Source organism: Gymnodraco acuticeps, unplaced genomic scaffold (genome assembly GCF_902827175.1).
Source record: "Gymnodraco acuticeps unplaced genomic scaffold, fGymAcu1.1, whole genome shotgun sequence".
NCBI classification, from domain to species: Eukaryota; Metazoa; Chordata; class Actinopteri; order Perciformes; family Bathydraconidae; genus Gymnodraco; species Gymnodraco acuticeps.
In genome coordinates this window covers 949186-965199 of record NW_022990225.1, presented here as the reverse complement: position 1 = coordinate 965199, position 16014 = coordinate 949186, and the positions used below count along the sequence as shown (strand labels likewise).

General features: G+C 38.6%; 2 protein-coding genes across 7 annotated transcripts in view; one reads left to right on the top strand and one right to left on the bottom strand.

Annotated features, from left to right (window-relative positions):
• The window catches only part of LOC117547953 (sodium- and chloride-dependent GABA transporter 1-like), a 43883-nt gene extending 39491 nt beyond the window's left edge, over nucleotides 1-4392 (top strand). For 3 of the 6 annotated variants that reach the window (XM_034218880.1, XM_034218878.1, XM_034218879.1), the window contains exon 14: nucleotides 3917-4390. In XM_034218880.1, the coding sequence (XP_034074771.1) occupies nucleotides 3917-4189 (273 nt within the window). In that variant the 3' untranslated portion in view covers nucleotides 4190-4390. Of the gene's footprint in view, nucleotides 1-3916 lie in introns of all 6 variants that reach the window. The other 3 variants (XM_034218881.1, XM_034218875.1, XM_034218877.1) reach the window with 3 other exon arrangements.
• LOC117547952 (IQ motif and SEC7 domain-containing protein 3-like) overlaps nucleotides 1-16014 on the bottom strand; it is a 115077-nt gene that overhangs the window by 9591 nt on the left and 89472 nt on the right. Inside the window, 3 exon segments of the mRNA XM_034218874.1 lie at nucleotides 1375-1500; nucleotides 3823-3962; nucleotides 6962-7128. Of these exon segments, the coding sequence (XP_034074765.1) occupies nucleotides 1375-1500; nucleotides 3823-3962; nucleotides 6962-7128 (433 nt within the window).

Sequence of the window (16014 nt, the reverse complement as noted above, 5' to 3'; positions counted from 1 at the left end):
GTCAACCTCATTTCAGGATGTATTAGAGATATTATTGTGCTTATTGAATGACCTTCGGGTAGAGAAAGATGAGGGGCAATGTTTTTCAGCGCAATTGTGAGGGGCATAATCTGCCAAGCGAGCTGTTTTAAACTAATACATCACATCGGCACTTCAAACACTTCTTGACATATCTAAGCTGCTAGAACAGGGGCCAAATTCAAAGAAAAAACTCCTCATCACTTTAATTTCCCAGTAAAAACTTTCAAAGACAATTCCTGCCCTGCTTTCAAAGATGTCCGGAGAAAAAACTGAAAGTATCGCACCGCTAACTTTGAGTGCTAAATGAACAGAATTCCCCTCTGGACTGGAAGACTCTTCTGCTTTTTCACCTTCTACTTCAGAATCGGCCTTCTAACCTCTTTTCCCAGCAGCTACCAATGACTTTTGATGCTTTAGCAGGAAAGAGAGAAGTAGAGTAGCCATGTTTTTTTACCCAGGCTGTGTTTTTTGGAGTGAGTTCAATGTTAATTATACCCATCATTAAACCTTTGATAATGCTCCAATCGACATGATCAAGTGAACAACTTATCTTAATTGTGAAGCATAACTTTATAACTGGCCCTTAAAGCTGCTCTGTTGGGGACAGATCTTCCCATATTAATGCGCTACAAAACTGTAGTTTCTTCAAGGGTTTAAAATGGGAAAAGACAAATGTATTTATAGCCCATAAAATGATGTCCCTACCTTGGACCAATGGCCCCAAAGACTGTGGGCAAAGATTATGGCTGTAAACCATATGGAAATAATAACAGCGAAACTACTCAAGATTGACATTTATTTAGCAAAGTAATCGCCAGTTATTTAGTAAATAATACAAGTCTTTACTTCCTTTCTCCTTTCCTTTCCTTTTCTCCTTGTCGTCTTAATATATTTTATTTGTCTTTATTGTCATTATTCGTTTTATTATAATGTATTATGTTGTTAGTAAATACTTTTTACTTTTGTATGCACTCTGAGAAATTAGAATAATTTTAAAAAGAAGGTATAGTAAAGTGAACATATTGTAAACATGTAATTGGACATTATATTGTACTTTTTGCTTTTTCTATCTGTTCCATGTTGTGTGCGACTCACTGTCAAGGAACTTGTATTAATACAAAATAAAAAAGTAAGGTCCAGAGAGACCCGAGTTATGAAAAATAAAGGAAGAGAGGGAGCCCTCAGTGAAAGGAGGTGATGGTGCATTGCAGCTGTCACAACAAAATAAGAGGCTTTAAGATCCACTGAGCAGCAGAAACAACCACTTTAGAGGCAGCTAAAGAACAACTGGGAGCAACATAAACAGTATGACAAATATGGATTTTTACTATGAATCTTTCCTTGTTAACTTACCACAATGAGATCATTGAAGAGGAAGACTTCTCTCTGGTGCGCCGCCTGTTTCTGGGCCTTGTTGACATCAGTCACCTCAAACAGTCGACTGCAGCACACCAGTCTTCTGTGAGGGACAGAGAGAACCTGCAGAGAGAGGGACAGGCGTTTAAAGCTTCACTCACTCTGAGAGGCTTTACAGTCATTGAAGAAAATATGAAGACATAGAGGCTGAAAGAGACACATTCCCCTCAGAGGAACTGGGTAGAGAGTGTTGAAGTGAAACAGGAAGACTTTAAATAGTACTGCACATTATTCACTGAGTTTAAAGCTGGGACTGAAGTGTCAGATAAAAACTGATTAAGCACACTTAACTGAGAAATATTAATGACATTGAAAACTGACCTAGGAGTCTTAAAACATGAATTGCAGAAACACAAGTGCTGTTTCAAGGTTATGCCAGATTGTGAAGAAAATGTGAATATATGCAGGTTGATTATTTCTGATCATTTTCTACATTTTTTGCATCTCACCCTTTTTATATTATCTAGCTAAGATGTGAGCAATCATACGTATAATATTAGAACATTAAATGTATAACTACAGTCTTTGTGATGCTTGCTTTAGCTTCTTCCAGTAACACTAGAAGTCCTCTAAAGCAAGGTCAAGCTACATTTTGTTGTTTTTGTTGTTGTCGAGCTCTAGATTTAAGGCTGAATCAGATTATAGAAGGTGGAGGTCTATTGAAACAGCAGATTACACTACAAAAATGGCGGAGACTGATCTAATCATGTCCTCGCCTCTTACACGCTCCGTCTCTGTGCTTGTCTCTGTGTTGGATCACTGCAGGAATCCAAACAGCTCTTCATGAAAATAAAATAACTATCCTCAGCCTCTGTTCAGCTCTCTCTCAGTGCATGTTAAATCTTTATTCTCTCTGATCCCTGTGGACTATTTACAGTGCAGTGAGTACACACACAGCCTCTCTTATCTCTCATATCTGCAGGGTCTACACACTCACAGCCAGCCTGGTTTCTCATTACCCTAATGTCAGAAACATGTAGAGACATCATTAGCTGGAAATGCCTCGTGCATCTAGAGTGAACACGGTCTTGTTCTAATGGGATTATTTAGAAACGGTGAGCCAGGACAGTTTACTCATACGATTAACAATTAATGAATGACTACATAGAAATTGGTTCTACAATTGTTAATCGTTGCAAATCATTTCCCAACGATTAATAATTTAAGAAGAGTATTTACACCAAGCAAAAAAAAAACATCCTCATACAACTGATGTGATAGCCTTTTTAAGGAAGAAGTGTTTTTATAACAGACAGCTCTGATGGACAGGAATAGTCCCTTCCAGTCACACCAATCCATCAATGTTTGGCTATGACACTCCCTCTGTAATCCTATGGCTATTCATCCATCACCGACATCATCTTAAAGGCTCATTTTATAAAGGCTATTGTAAACTGGTACCTAAGTAAAATAAATGAAGAGAGGTTCCAGACAATGAAATAAACTCAGTGTATTTTCAAAATGTTAATAATTTTCCATATTGGCTTTTGTATAGTGGATGTGATGTGGTCAATTCCCAGTGTATGGGAAACAAATCACCAACTTTTACCCTGGACCTATATGCCATGAATAACTGATTGAAATGGATTTGATAAGATTCAAAAAAATAATTCCCTGAACTGTTTAATCATTTAAAAAAATCCTTTCAGTGTTATCAGTTGGCACTCAGAGCACATTCCCACATGAATCAGAGTAAGCAGTCAATTATAAAGCTAAACATCCGTCTCAGACTTACTACGGCCGAAACACAAACATCTCTATAAACATATTCACAGGATGAGTTAAAACAATAGTCATAAGCAGAGGTAGAAGAAGTACTCAGATATTTTACTGAGGTAAAAGTAGCAATACTACAGTGTAAGAATACTCAGTTAAAAGTAAAAGTCCTGCAAACTAAATCTTACTTAGAAGTACAAAAGTATTGGCATTATACTCAAAGGATATTTAATTACTGTATGTACTACTACTACTGGCTATATTCACCTATAACTATATATCATAGTTTATGTATGAGTTTTTATTAATATTTTTTATAATCTTATAATCCACATTTTTCGTGGCTACCAAAATCTAGTGGAGTTGGAAGTACAGTACTTGAGTACATGTACTTCATTACATTACACGAATTGCCACAAGTCAATAAGCTATTATAAACCAAATGAACTCCATCTGATAAGCACCAGATTGCAGAAAGACAAAGTTAGTGACTAGCTGAGGAACATAGCAGAGCATTTTGCAGCTTTGATAATGAATCTTTTCAAAGTGAGTTCATATTGGACTTGCATTCAGGTGGCAACCAACAAAACTCTGAATGATCATGTTGCTTTTTCCTGCTGGATGATGAATAGTCGACTGTCTGCCCAGACATTGAGAATGTGTCCTTACCGTTTTCATTCCCACGATGGACTGCTCCACCTTGGAGACGTAGGTGACGTGGTCTTCGTTGGAGCGTAACTCCCTCTGTTGTATTCTTTCATAGATTCCCACCACCATGTCTCTGGGGATATCTGCTCCGTCATCAACACCTATGATGGGAAGAGGCCGGTTACACACAACTATACACACATCTCAGGGTGGTTGCATCAGAAGGAATATGGAGTGTGTCGTATCTGTACATATAAAACGTTTTGCATTACACACTCATGTGCAATATATCCAATTTACGCTTTATTTTTCTGTAAACAGTACCAGCTACTCTTATAATTGTATATGGTCACTTAAATTGCTACTTGTTTTACCATGGTGTACTTAGCTGTTATTTGTTTTTACTTATTGGGATGTTGTATTAATAACTTCTAATATGTACGTGTATTCCTTTACTTTATTTGCACTATATCTGTGTGTTGTGTGTGTGTGTCTTCTGCTGTTGTAACACCGTAAATGTCCCCGTTGTGGGACAAATAAAGGAATTCTGATTCTGATTCGACCAATGGTAGAGGAGCCATATAGTGTTTACTCTTGCTTACATACAGCAGGGTTTGTGTCCCTGATATAAAAAGAGACAACATGTTTATACATGACAGTAGATATATTTTACTGACAGGTTTGCATGAGGCAAAATAAATCTTGCGTGAAAAATCTGTCAGTATTTAACTCGCAGACAATGTAATAAATTCCTCAGTGCAAGTGAGAGCTCTCTGTTATCTTGTCTGTCAGTCTTTGGCTTTCTGTCTTTCACTGTCTTCATTAAATAATGACAGAAGGCGATGTGAGAGGAGGTTAATTGGCAAGGGAAAGGGTAACACCCATAGAAGATGTTCTGTCTGGAACACAGCGCTGGCATTTGGACGCAAGTAGAGCTGCATGCCATCAGGCTGAAAGGTTGCCCCCCATTATACGCTCTCAGCTGTACCATGCTGCGATTTCAATGGGGCAGGATGGGTTGGAGAAAATGAAGGAGCCACAAGTGATGGCGGTGACAGTGAGGCACCCTGGGACACCGCGGAGACATCACTACACATTATGGAGTCAGGGGGAGTGGAGGACATGTCCTGGGGGAGATGTGTGTAAAGTGTCAGATAAATAAGTTACAATTTCTTTGCAGAGTGTCTCCCCTTTTAAAATGCTTTCATCACACTCCTTATCACTTCGCTGCCTTTTTTCAGTTGGTTGGGCATTCATGGTCCCCAGATTATAAACCCTACAACTAGTGACTTTGATTTAGATCTCTAGATGTATATACACCCCCTAACACCATGTTCTAGTATGCTTGGTGATTCCTTAAAGGGACAGACAACACCAACATTAAAAATAGATTGTTTATGTGTGAGTGTTAGAACTAGATGACACTTGGGTGTTCAAAGCCCAGAAAATACATCAACAGGTCAAAAATGTAAATTGTTCATTTATTTGGATTTTGACACAGTTTTGAGTCAGTTTTTGTACTTTGTGTTTAGTGCAAATAAGCAAAATACTGTGTTACTAAACAGGTTAGCATTGTGCCAAAATTAGCATTAAGCTAAAAGCAGTATACAGAGCCACTAGCAGGACAAAAGGAAAGCCTGTTTTATTTGCCTCTTCTCTTTCCCTGTCTACTTGTGTTTCTATCCAAACTCTCTGTGTAAATCCGAGCCCATCCTCTCAGTAAATGAGACATTAGAAATGCCATTGTTCTATGATTGATTCATGGTGGGAGCTGGTTTACATTATATTTCCCCATTTGGAAACAGCTTTGTCACTGGCATTCTGTTTTAATTGAGATAATGAATTTTCTGTGGTTCTTCATTACTATTGGTTTCTAGCGCATAATTGCATTTCACCTCAGTCAATTAGCTAATTGAGTTATTCTTCTGTCAGTGTGTATGAGAGGCATGAGTGAACGAGGAGAGAGAAACGGACGGAATATAAACAAGGGAAGACAGATGAATAAACAGAACAAATGATATTCTGACGGAGAACCAAACACGATAAGAGAATGGAGGAAGAGACAGAGAAAACATAATAAACAGAGCAGAAGACAAATAGAGAAGCCGGGAGAGAGTGGCATATTTTTATTTGCATAAGATGCTGAAATCGATTTTCCAACTTAATTTAATTGTGGGGAACAGTCTGGATGAATCTATTAAAGTTGTTCTGCATCGACCTCAGTGTTCCCTGAGTGATTGTGCAGAGGGAGAGCAGAACTACAGAATGAGCATCTGTCTGCATGCGAGAGACAAAAATTACAGGTGCCTTCTGTCGTAGCGCTATGAGTTGTGAGTGCAATAAAATGTAACCTTATTTTTATTACCTGAACTTATGCAGGGCATTTTGATTGAATAAAGATCCAAACACTGTTGGACACTGATTCAATTTAAATGATTCATCTGTCTGTTTGGAGATTGAGTAGATATGATTTCTTACCATGTTGTTCCCGTAACTCTGCAGTCAGGCAATTCCATTGGTGCCATTTTTGGCATCTTGTGCCAGAGTAAATTGAAATTGAAATCCATATATTATAAATAAACTTTCTTGGATCTTCCAATCTTCCTGCTTACTTCCTGTGACTCATTATAGATTTTGGTGGTATGATATTGGCATTTTTATATCAACAACCCACTAGCTAGAACAAAATAAACCCTATTTGTCCATCATTTATAAACCACCGTACCTTTGGTTTAGTCAGTATGAGCACTATTGCACAAAACTAGACCACTAGAACAAGACTTCTGCTAAATATCAGCATGTTAGCTTTGCCACAGTTAGCATCTTAGCATGGCTGTAGACTTCCTTATGATTACTGTCTGTCCTGTTACTGATCCTGGTTAATTACATGATTTTTCTCCTACATATAGAGGAGTTTCAATGTCAGGGTTGGATGAATACCAATATTAAAACTGGCAAGTCAGTGAGAAATATGTTTTTCATTCAGCCACAGATTATAGGCCTGATCCTTGTTTAGCTCCAAAGCATCCAGTTTATAATTCTCAAATGACACTGAATTACCTACAAACTAACCTACATCACTTGAGCTGATTATATCCACTAATTAATGACTCCTAATTCCCTTGAATGTAACTCTACACAAAACTGCTGAGTCACTCACCTCGTAGGTTGCGTATGAAGTCCTCCAGCATCATCTTGCGGTCGGGCTTGATGTTTGGACTGTACATGTCCGTGTTGAGCAGGATGATGGCGAAGGCCAGGATGAAGATGGTGTCCGGGTTGTGAAACTGCTGCACCACGTCGGGGTTACACATGCAGTAGCGCTGACTGTTGGTGGAAAGAAAGAGGAGCATTTAATAACAGAGGACACAAACATGGAGGAATGACAGAGAGAAACAGGAAGATAGGGTGTTGAAAATAATCAGTGAGGCCAGTTAGAAAAACAAAATAGGATTTAAAAAGACAGGAGAAGAGACAGATAATACGTTATTCCAGACACTGAAGGCATCCTTCAACGCACTACAAATACATGTAATCTTGTACAATTCTGAAGTACTTGTACTTTACTTCAGTACTTCCATTTGAGGTAACTTTGTACTTCTACCCCAGTACAATTCAGACGTAAATCGTGTACTTTTACATCACTACATTAACGTAGTACCTTTAGTTACTTTGCAGATATGGATTAATGATAAGAAATACGATCAATAAATGCACATGCTACCCATCAGTAGATAAAATAATTAAAATGAGTTCCTTTACAAGCTTGATAAACACATTAATACATATCTATAATGACAACATATAATATATATGATTCTGAAATCGGCTGCTCTGCATAGCGAGTATTTTTACTTTTGAGTATATTTACATGCCAATACTTTTGTTTTTTTACATGAGTAACATTTTGAATGCAGGACTTTTACTATTTTACTTGACGTTTTAATTTAGCTTGTGGTTTATCTGAAGCTGGCTCTTAGAGCAGAGAAACACTGAGAGGCTCATTGTTGCTAACATTGTCACTCTGTATAAACACATTTGTCCCAGTGGATCGGATGCTAACACGGATTGTGCACAACCCAAGAAAACATCAAACACAAGACTTATTCACAGTCTTGGTTTTCCACTGAGCCATATTTAAACGTTCTCCAAAATGTATGGGCCTGCTTGCTGGATTTATAGGTTGTAGAGAAGACAGATGAAGTTTGAAATATGAAATCCCCTTACCTAGGCATTTTCTGCAAAAATAATGTGACAGAGGCCAGGCTCGGTTAGATGTAGTTCCAGAAAAACACCACTCAATATAAGTGGGTGGAGAATGGAAATGCCTCTGCCTCGTGTGAAAACCATGAATCTAACAGATTTGTAGACACCTACTCTGGGTGCATATGTGTGTGTGTGTGTGTGTGTGTGTGTGTGTGTGTGTGTGTGTGTGGTGTGTGTGTGTGTGTGTGTGTGTGTGTGTGTGTGTGTGTGTGTGTGTGTGTGTTTAAAAAAATAAGAGCCCACGGGAGTGAGACACATTGATTCTCTGTGAAGTGCATGGACCCTTTGGTGAGAGCATGAATAATACAATAGTACAACACCTACCGGGTGTGAGTAATCAGAGACAGCACTATACATACAGGAGAATGAAAAGGTGTGTGTGTGTGTGTGTGTGTGTGTGGGCATGGTGTATACTATAATCGTTATCTTAATCAGTCATCATTTCCATTGCATACATTAAGTTCATACCTTGTTGCACACACACACTTTATAATGTACTTTACAACACTGCTCAAGCTTGGCAAATGGATAAAAAAAACAATGCTTGTGTTTGTGAACATGTGCCGGTTTTATATACGTCTCAATAAGTGGGTGATTTCCAATTTCTCTCCTCACTTTTTATAGCTCGAGGTTGATTAGATCACTTTACTTTTTATAATGCACTCAAAGCATTTAAGCTTTACAAGCAGTAGAAGAGAATGATTTGATTTTTAGAGACTTTTTGTCCCCGCTATGCCTCTAAGGCAACAATTGTGAGGAAGAACAGACACGACTCAGGACTGAGAAGAGCCCATCAACTACTCTGCCATTTCTGGTAATAAAAAAGGAGGAACAAATCATTGAACTTGTTTAATTTACAGAAAATTCACTTAAAAAATAACTGATTATCACAGTAAGAGATGTCCGTTAAAGAGAGTGCTCAATGTAGCAGAAATAAAACACAGTTTATTGAGTTTAAAGTTATGTTTTGTCATTAAAAAACATAAATACAGGACTGCACACTTTCCTAAGAGAAATGGGTAACACTTTATATTAAGGTACACAAATTCACCATCAACTAGTTGTTAATTAACATGCATATTAGCAGTATATTGGCTCTTTATTAGTCATTATAAAACACTTATTAATGCCTTATTCTACATGACCATATTCTACAAGTAATAAGCCATTAGTTGAGAGTATTTCCTCAATAACCCTCTAATTAGTGCTTATTTATTGCAAGTAAGAAAGTTGTTGTACATGAGTTTGGGTCTTAATATGCTCTGCTCAATATGGGCCTAATAAGGCAGTAGTACCACAAGAAGAGTAATTCTCCCATAATAACACTTAACAAATATGATCTATTCTTATGTAACAAGACATGAAACTATAAGTGTTCATTGTGTCTAAATAACAAAAAAATAGGTATTTCAATCTAAGAATATGTTTTGGGGTATTGACAGTTCAGCTACCAATAGCAAGGTGATATTGACCTGTATGTTTCATATTTGCACATTTATATTTTTGTAAAATGTGTACTGAAGGTTAGACAGGAAACCGGGTACAGGAAGTAGGAGAAAGTGAACTGAATAGCAGCAGTAGACATTCATGAGTAGACTGCTACTAATTTAGTTGGAATGCTGATACAGCATTCCAACTATCTGTTCTTGGTTATGAACAAGACTTCACTTTAAAATAGGGAACATGTTCTTAGATATACATACCTAATTTTGAGTTATGTAGACACAATTAACACTTATAGTTTCATGTCTTGCTACATAAGAATAGATCATATTAAGACCAAAACTCATGTACAACAACTTCCTTACTTGCAACAAATAAGCACTAATTAGAGGGTTATTGAGGAAAAACTCTCAACTAATGGCTTATTACTTGAAGAATATGGTCATGTAGAATAAGGCATTAAATTATCTTGCTAATATGCATGTTAATTAACAACTAGTTGATGGTTAATTTGTGTACCTTAATATGTTATCGTCTTAAAGTGTTATCGAGAAATCTATTGATTAGAGATTTTATAATAGATTATTTGAGTATTCTTTAAATATAAAATTGGCAAGTGTATTACGATGCCACATGTGGCTTTTTTATTTATACTGACATTATTATGGAAAGCATAAAAAATGAATGCAATTACAACTTCTTCATTTATAAATAAACATAATTTAAAAAATAACCTTTATATTACATATATTCTTGTGTTTTTCAACCTCTTTCTGTACCTTAAGCTGCAGTGATCTCATGTGTGTTTGTGGCATCCTTTATTTGTTTATCCTGGTAATGACAGTGCTTCACACAGATGCTAAGTGTCGGAAAACCCATCAGTAACCAGCAATTACGTCTTTGTCTGTAGATCATTATGGTCTGTAGCACCATGCAGTGAAAAACCTTCATTTGGGCTGCTTTCTGTCTAAAGTGTGCTCTTAGTCATTTTTCCACATCCTTGTGTGCAAAGTTAAAACAAAAACAAGAGGGTAAAAAGGAACACGATGCTGCTCACAGAGTGGATTTGGCAGCCTTCAAATTTGGCATTTGCTGCCGTCTTCCAAAACACTTTTTCCTTGTTACTGAGCGCTAAAGATGGTGTAACCAGACAGCCACTGTGTACTCTGCAAGGACGGATTATTGTGCAAGACTTATACAAGTATCATGATCTTAATCTTTTATAACCATCAGAGAAAACAGCTATCGTAGGTGACTGAAGAGGTGGGAGAAGTACTCAGATCTTGTACTTAATTAAAAGTAGAAGAACCAGAGTGTAGGAATACTCTGTTACAAGTAAAAGTCCTGCATTCAAAATGTTACTGAAGTAAAAGTAGAAAAGTATTAGCATAAAAATGTACTTAAAGTACCAAAAGTAAAAGTAGTCATTGTGCAGATTGGTCCATTTCAGAATAATATATATGATATGTTTTATAATGATTGATCATGAAAGTGTTCTCAAAGCTGGTAAAGGTGCAGCTAGTTTGAATGACTTTGTATACTGCAGGGTAGCTTGTGGATTTACTCCAGGTGGAACTAAAGTCTGATTCAACACTTGATTATATTTCACATCATTCATCCACATCTGTAAAGTAACTAAAGGTACACGGAAAAAACGTAACGTTGACTATAATAAATGTTTTATTTCGATAGATTTCACATAACTGTATTAGATTAGTTGAAAGCAAAAATATTAAGTTTGAATAAAACATACTACCCTAACGTAACAACTAATCTAATTCAGTAATGTGAAATTAGTTGACATAATACATTTAATTAAAGTCAACGTTTCAGTGTACTAAATAAATGAAGTGGAGTAAAAGTACATGATTTAGCTCTGAAAAGTATTAGAGTAGAAGTACAAAGTAGCACATACTTAAATACTAAAATAAAGTACCTCAAAATTGTACTTAAGTACAGTACTTGAGTAAATATACTTTGTTACTTTACACCCCTGCTGCGTGTGTGTATGATCAATCAATCAATCAATCAATGTTTATTAATATAGCCCAATATCACAAATGTTACATTTGTCTCAGTGGACTTCACAGTTTGTACAGAATATCAGTATGACAATACGACACCCTCTGTCCTTAGTGTGTATGAGGATGTGTGTGTACTACACTGTGATGCAGGCATGAACATATGAACAGAGGTTTAACTGCAGCACTGGGATCATAGTTGCTCATTCATTAGCACACTGACACAGCAGATACTGAGACTGCTCCTCACTTTCCCCCTCTCTTTTCACTGCTGCTTCAAATCCTCTTCACTTACTTCGGAGATTTCTCTGTGTGTGTGTGTGTGTGTGTGTGTGTGTGTGTGTGTGTGTGTGTGTGTGTGTGTGTGTGTGTGTGTGTGTGTGTGTGTGTGTGTGTGTGTGTGTGGTGTTTGGAGGCATATCAAAGCCCAGGAGAAAGGGAGGCAGGCGCAGAGAGGCAGTGGCGGTTACGCAACGCTGGTTATTTATAAACCTTCCTCCCTCTCTCCTTTTCTCCCCTTCCCCCCTCACTATCTCTCCCCCCTAATAACATGCCTGATGTCCAAACATTAGCAGTGCCAGCCTCTCTGCCCGCTGACTATGACAATACCAATGCTCCTCTCCTCATTGGGCACCTGGACAACTGTGACAGGTGGTTGTTACTCCGGTGGGGCGGACAGTTAGCTTTAACACACAGCGCCGCAGCTGCATGCTAAATTGTCTCCACGTCACAAATTGTGTCTAGAAATGACACGCCCGCTGGCTATTGGGATGGGGGCTGCATTGTGAAAACTGTAGCCGGTAAGCAAAAAATAAATGTGAGGCAGCGTGACTCGACTGCTGAGATCATGTGAGAGGAATCAAGATTCAACAGTCTTTACAGTATGTTCAGTAACAGATATCCATCACTACTGGACGGTGGTGCAAAGTAACTTAGTAGATTTAAGGCCCGGACACACCAAGCCGATTTTGGCCGTCGATGGGCATCAGGCCGACGATGAGCGTCGACACGCCCTACTCAGATTGGTGTGTCCCGCACCGTCATGTCTTTTCAGCCGTGCCGACACCTTTTCTGCCGAAAACCCACCGATTCAACATGTCGAATCGGTGGGCTGTCAGCCAAAGGCTGTCGGCAAAATAAATCACTCTGATTGGCTGTTCAGCTAGCGAATCAGTGCATGAGAAACGAAACGGAAGTGAGGGACCCAAACGATTAAGAATGCAAATCTGAGATTTCATTTAACTCCAGCTCTCGACACAGGTTCGGGAAAGCCCCATGAGCTTCTCGCTGTAGAGTGAAAATGGAACGCACACACTATTTGTTGTTTGTTTATATCACGCAGTCTGTTCTTCTTCTCTCGGTTATCACGCAGTCTGTCTTCCGGTTGTTGCCTCTTTTGAATGTCGAATACACACTACCGCCGCCTGAGAGTTATTGCCACTCATGCATGCACAATTCGTACGTGCTTCTTGGCCGTCGGCTGAAGTCTTTGCGGTGTGTTCCAGTGCAAAACATGGCCAAGACGCAGAGACGCGAGGCGACACAACAGTCGGGGGTCCTGTGTCAGTTCTTTGGTGTCAGCTTGGTGTGTCCGGGCCTTTACTCAAGTCCTGTACTTAATCTTAGGTTCTTAACTTGAGTATTTTAATTTGTTGTTACTTCTTCTCCAGTACAACTCCGAGGTAAATTGTGTACTTTTACTCCTCTACATTTATTTAATACCTTTACTTTACAGATTTGGATGAATGATGTGAAATATAATCAAGTCTTAAATCAGACTTTAGTTCCATCTGGAGTAAATTCACAAGATACCCTGCAGTATACAAAGTCATTCAAACTAACTGCACCTTTACCAGCTTTGAGAACACTTTAATGATCAATCATTATAAAACATATCATATATTATTCTGAAATGGACTAAGTACTTTTACTTTTGGTATATTTTGATGCTGATACTTTTGTACCTTTACTTCAGTAACATTTTGATTCCAGGACATTTAGACAGATTATTCTTACACTCTAGTAGAATATCTTAGTACTTTTCCAAACTGATAACAGTGGGATTTATGTGTGCATTTCCATTTTGATCTGTTTTTGCGATCATGGCTCTCCATTTATTCTTGTTAAATGTAGTCATAGCTTGTTTTTCTCTGTGTATTTGTCCGGCACAGCTATACAGTGCTCCTAAAAAAAACGAAAACAAGCCTGAGCTTGCATCTCACGAATCACAAATCCACCTCTCAGCACGGCTTCAAAACTCGATGTAGGCATATTTAATGATCAAAAAACCTGTGAATTGCAAAGCTCTGCAAGACAAGTCTGGCTCAGAGTTTATGCTTGAGTGACAGTGTTTAATTTCACTTTCTATATCTGCGCAAATATCTACACACCGTGATTTACATTACAGTAGAAAGTAAATGACAGGAGAAGGACAAATGAGGGACATTTTACATAACACACCAGATGATGAATATTCATATCTGACTCTAAAGCAACTGTTTTCCCTCTGCACAACAATGCGTTTGAATATTAGTATCAGTTTGAATTGTTTCATGAATAACACATTTGATGTTTGAAAATGTTAAAGATAACTTTGCATGATAAGAAAGTCTCTAACAGCTGCAGTATAAGACATTACATTACATTATTACATGGCTTAGTTGAATACTCGATTCTGATCTGCTCCTCAACATCGACGGTTCCATCATCTCCCCATCCCCTCAGGTCCGCAACCTTGGTGTTGTCTTGGATTCAACCCTCTCATTTCAAAACCACATCAAATCCGTTTCAAAATCAGCCTTCTTCCACCTCAGAAATATTTCAAGACTCCGGCCATCACTGTCCGACTCTGTTGCTGAGAAGCTGATACATTGTTTCATTACCTCACGCCTGGACTATTGTAACGGACTCCTGTCCGGGGTTCCCAGCAAAACCCTGAACAGGCTCCAGTACATACAGAACTCAGCTGCCAGGGTTCTCACACGCACCAAGCCCTGGGAGAACATCACCCCCACTCTATTCAACCTCCACTGGCTCCCGGTCAAGTCCCGCATCACCTACAAACTCCTCCTCCTCACCTACAAATCCCTCCATGCCCTCTCCCCTCAGTACCTCACAGATCTCCTCCACCCATACATCCCGTCCCGCACCCTTCGATCCTCAGACTCCGGCCTGCTCTCCATTCCGAATTCACGCCTCCGCACCTTCGGGGACCGTGCCTTCAGTGTTGATGCCCCCACCCTCTGGAACTCCCTCCCAGCAGAAATCCGCAATGCCCCTTCTCTCAACATCTTAAAATCAACCCTTAAAACTCATCTGTTCAACATCGCCTTCCAACAATAACTCACTCCCCCCCCCCCCCACTTACACTTCAATTTCTGCCCCGTTTTATGTTTATGTTTTGTATGTCTTGTCCTTGTATGTTTCTTTGTAAAGCGACCTTGAGGTTATGAAAGGCGCTATATAAATTCAAGTTATTATTATTATTGGTCAATTCAGAACATGTGACATGTTGTTAATCTAGAACAGACAGACCGCTCGCTGTCAAGGACTTACTGACCGTTGTTAAGGACGCTTACATCTGCAGAAAGAAGTTCAGTCGATTTAACTGTATACACAGTGTATACAGTTTTCAAACTGGGACAAGAAAAACAGCGGAGAAGTAACGGGGCAGAAACCCTCCTTTTTACGCAACGTCCAGACATAGACATCAAACGGCAACACATATTCAGTGTGCAGTTACTTTGGCATTAGGGCAGGGATATCTAGATACTTTCCAAGGTTTGACATAATGAATTGTGCCACTTTAAAGCAAGCAGCGATGTTTTCAAATCTGTAATCAAAAAGCTCCTCAAAAACGCTATCGAAGCAGTTCCTGCCGTTGCTACGTTAGTTCACTCAAACAGTAACAACGGACTATTTTTCTTAGCGGATGCATGTCATTTTAAATGAATAATAGCGTACTATTTTTTAAATCAATAAAAACATTTTCTAAATGTATAAAAGCATTTCAATTAATATTGGGAGTCATATTGTTACTTTGTTGAGAATGTGGCCATGTAATAAGCGGTATAATGTCCCTTACTTACATTGCATTTAGCTGTCGCTTTTATCCAAAGCGACTTACAATAAGGGCATTCGACCAAGAAGATACAAACTTAAAGAAAACAGAATCATATAAGTACATCAGGTTTCATAGAGCCAAAACATTTCAAGTGCTACTCAAATGACTTTAGATAAGCCAGTCCTTTATTAGTATATAAGTGCTTTGTTAGTCATTTTATTGCTAGTAGTCGAAAGAGATGAGTTTTTAGTCTGCGCCGAAAGATGTGTAAGCTTTCTGCTGTGCTGATGTCAATGGGGAGCTCATTCCACAATTTTGGAGCCAGGACAACAAACCCACGTGTTTTTGCTGATGGGAACTTGGGTCCCCCTCGTAGTGCGGGTGCAGCGAGCCGTTTGGCTGATGCAGAGCGTAGTGCAC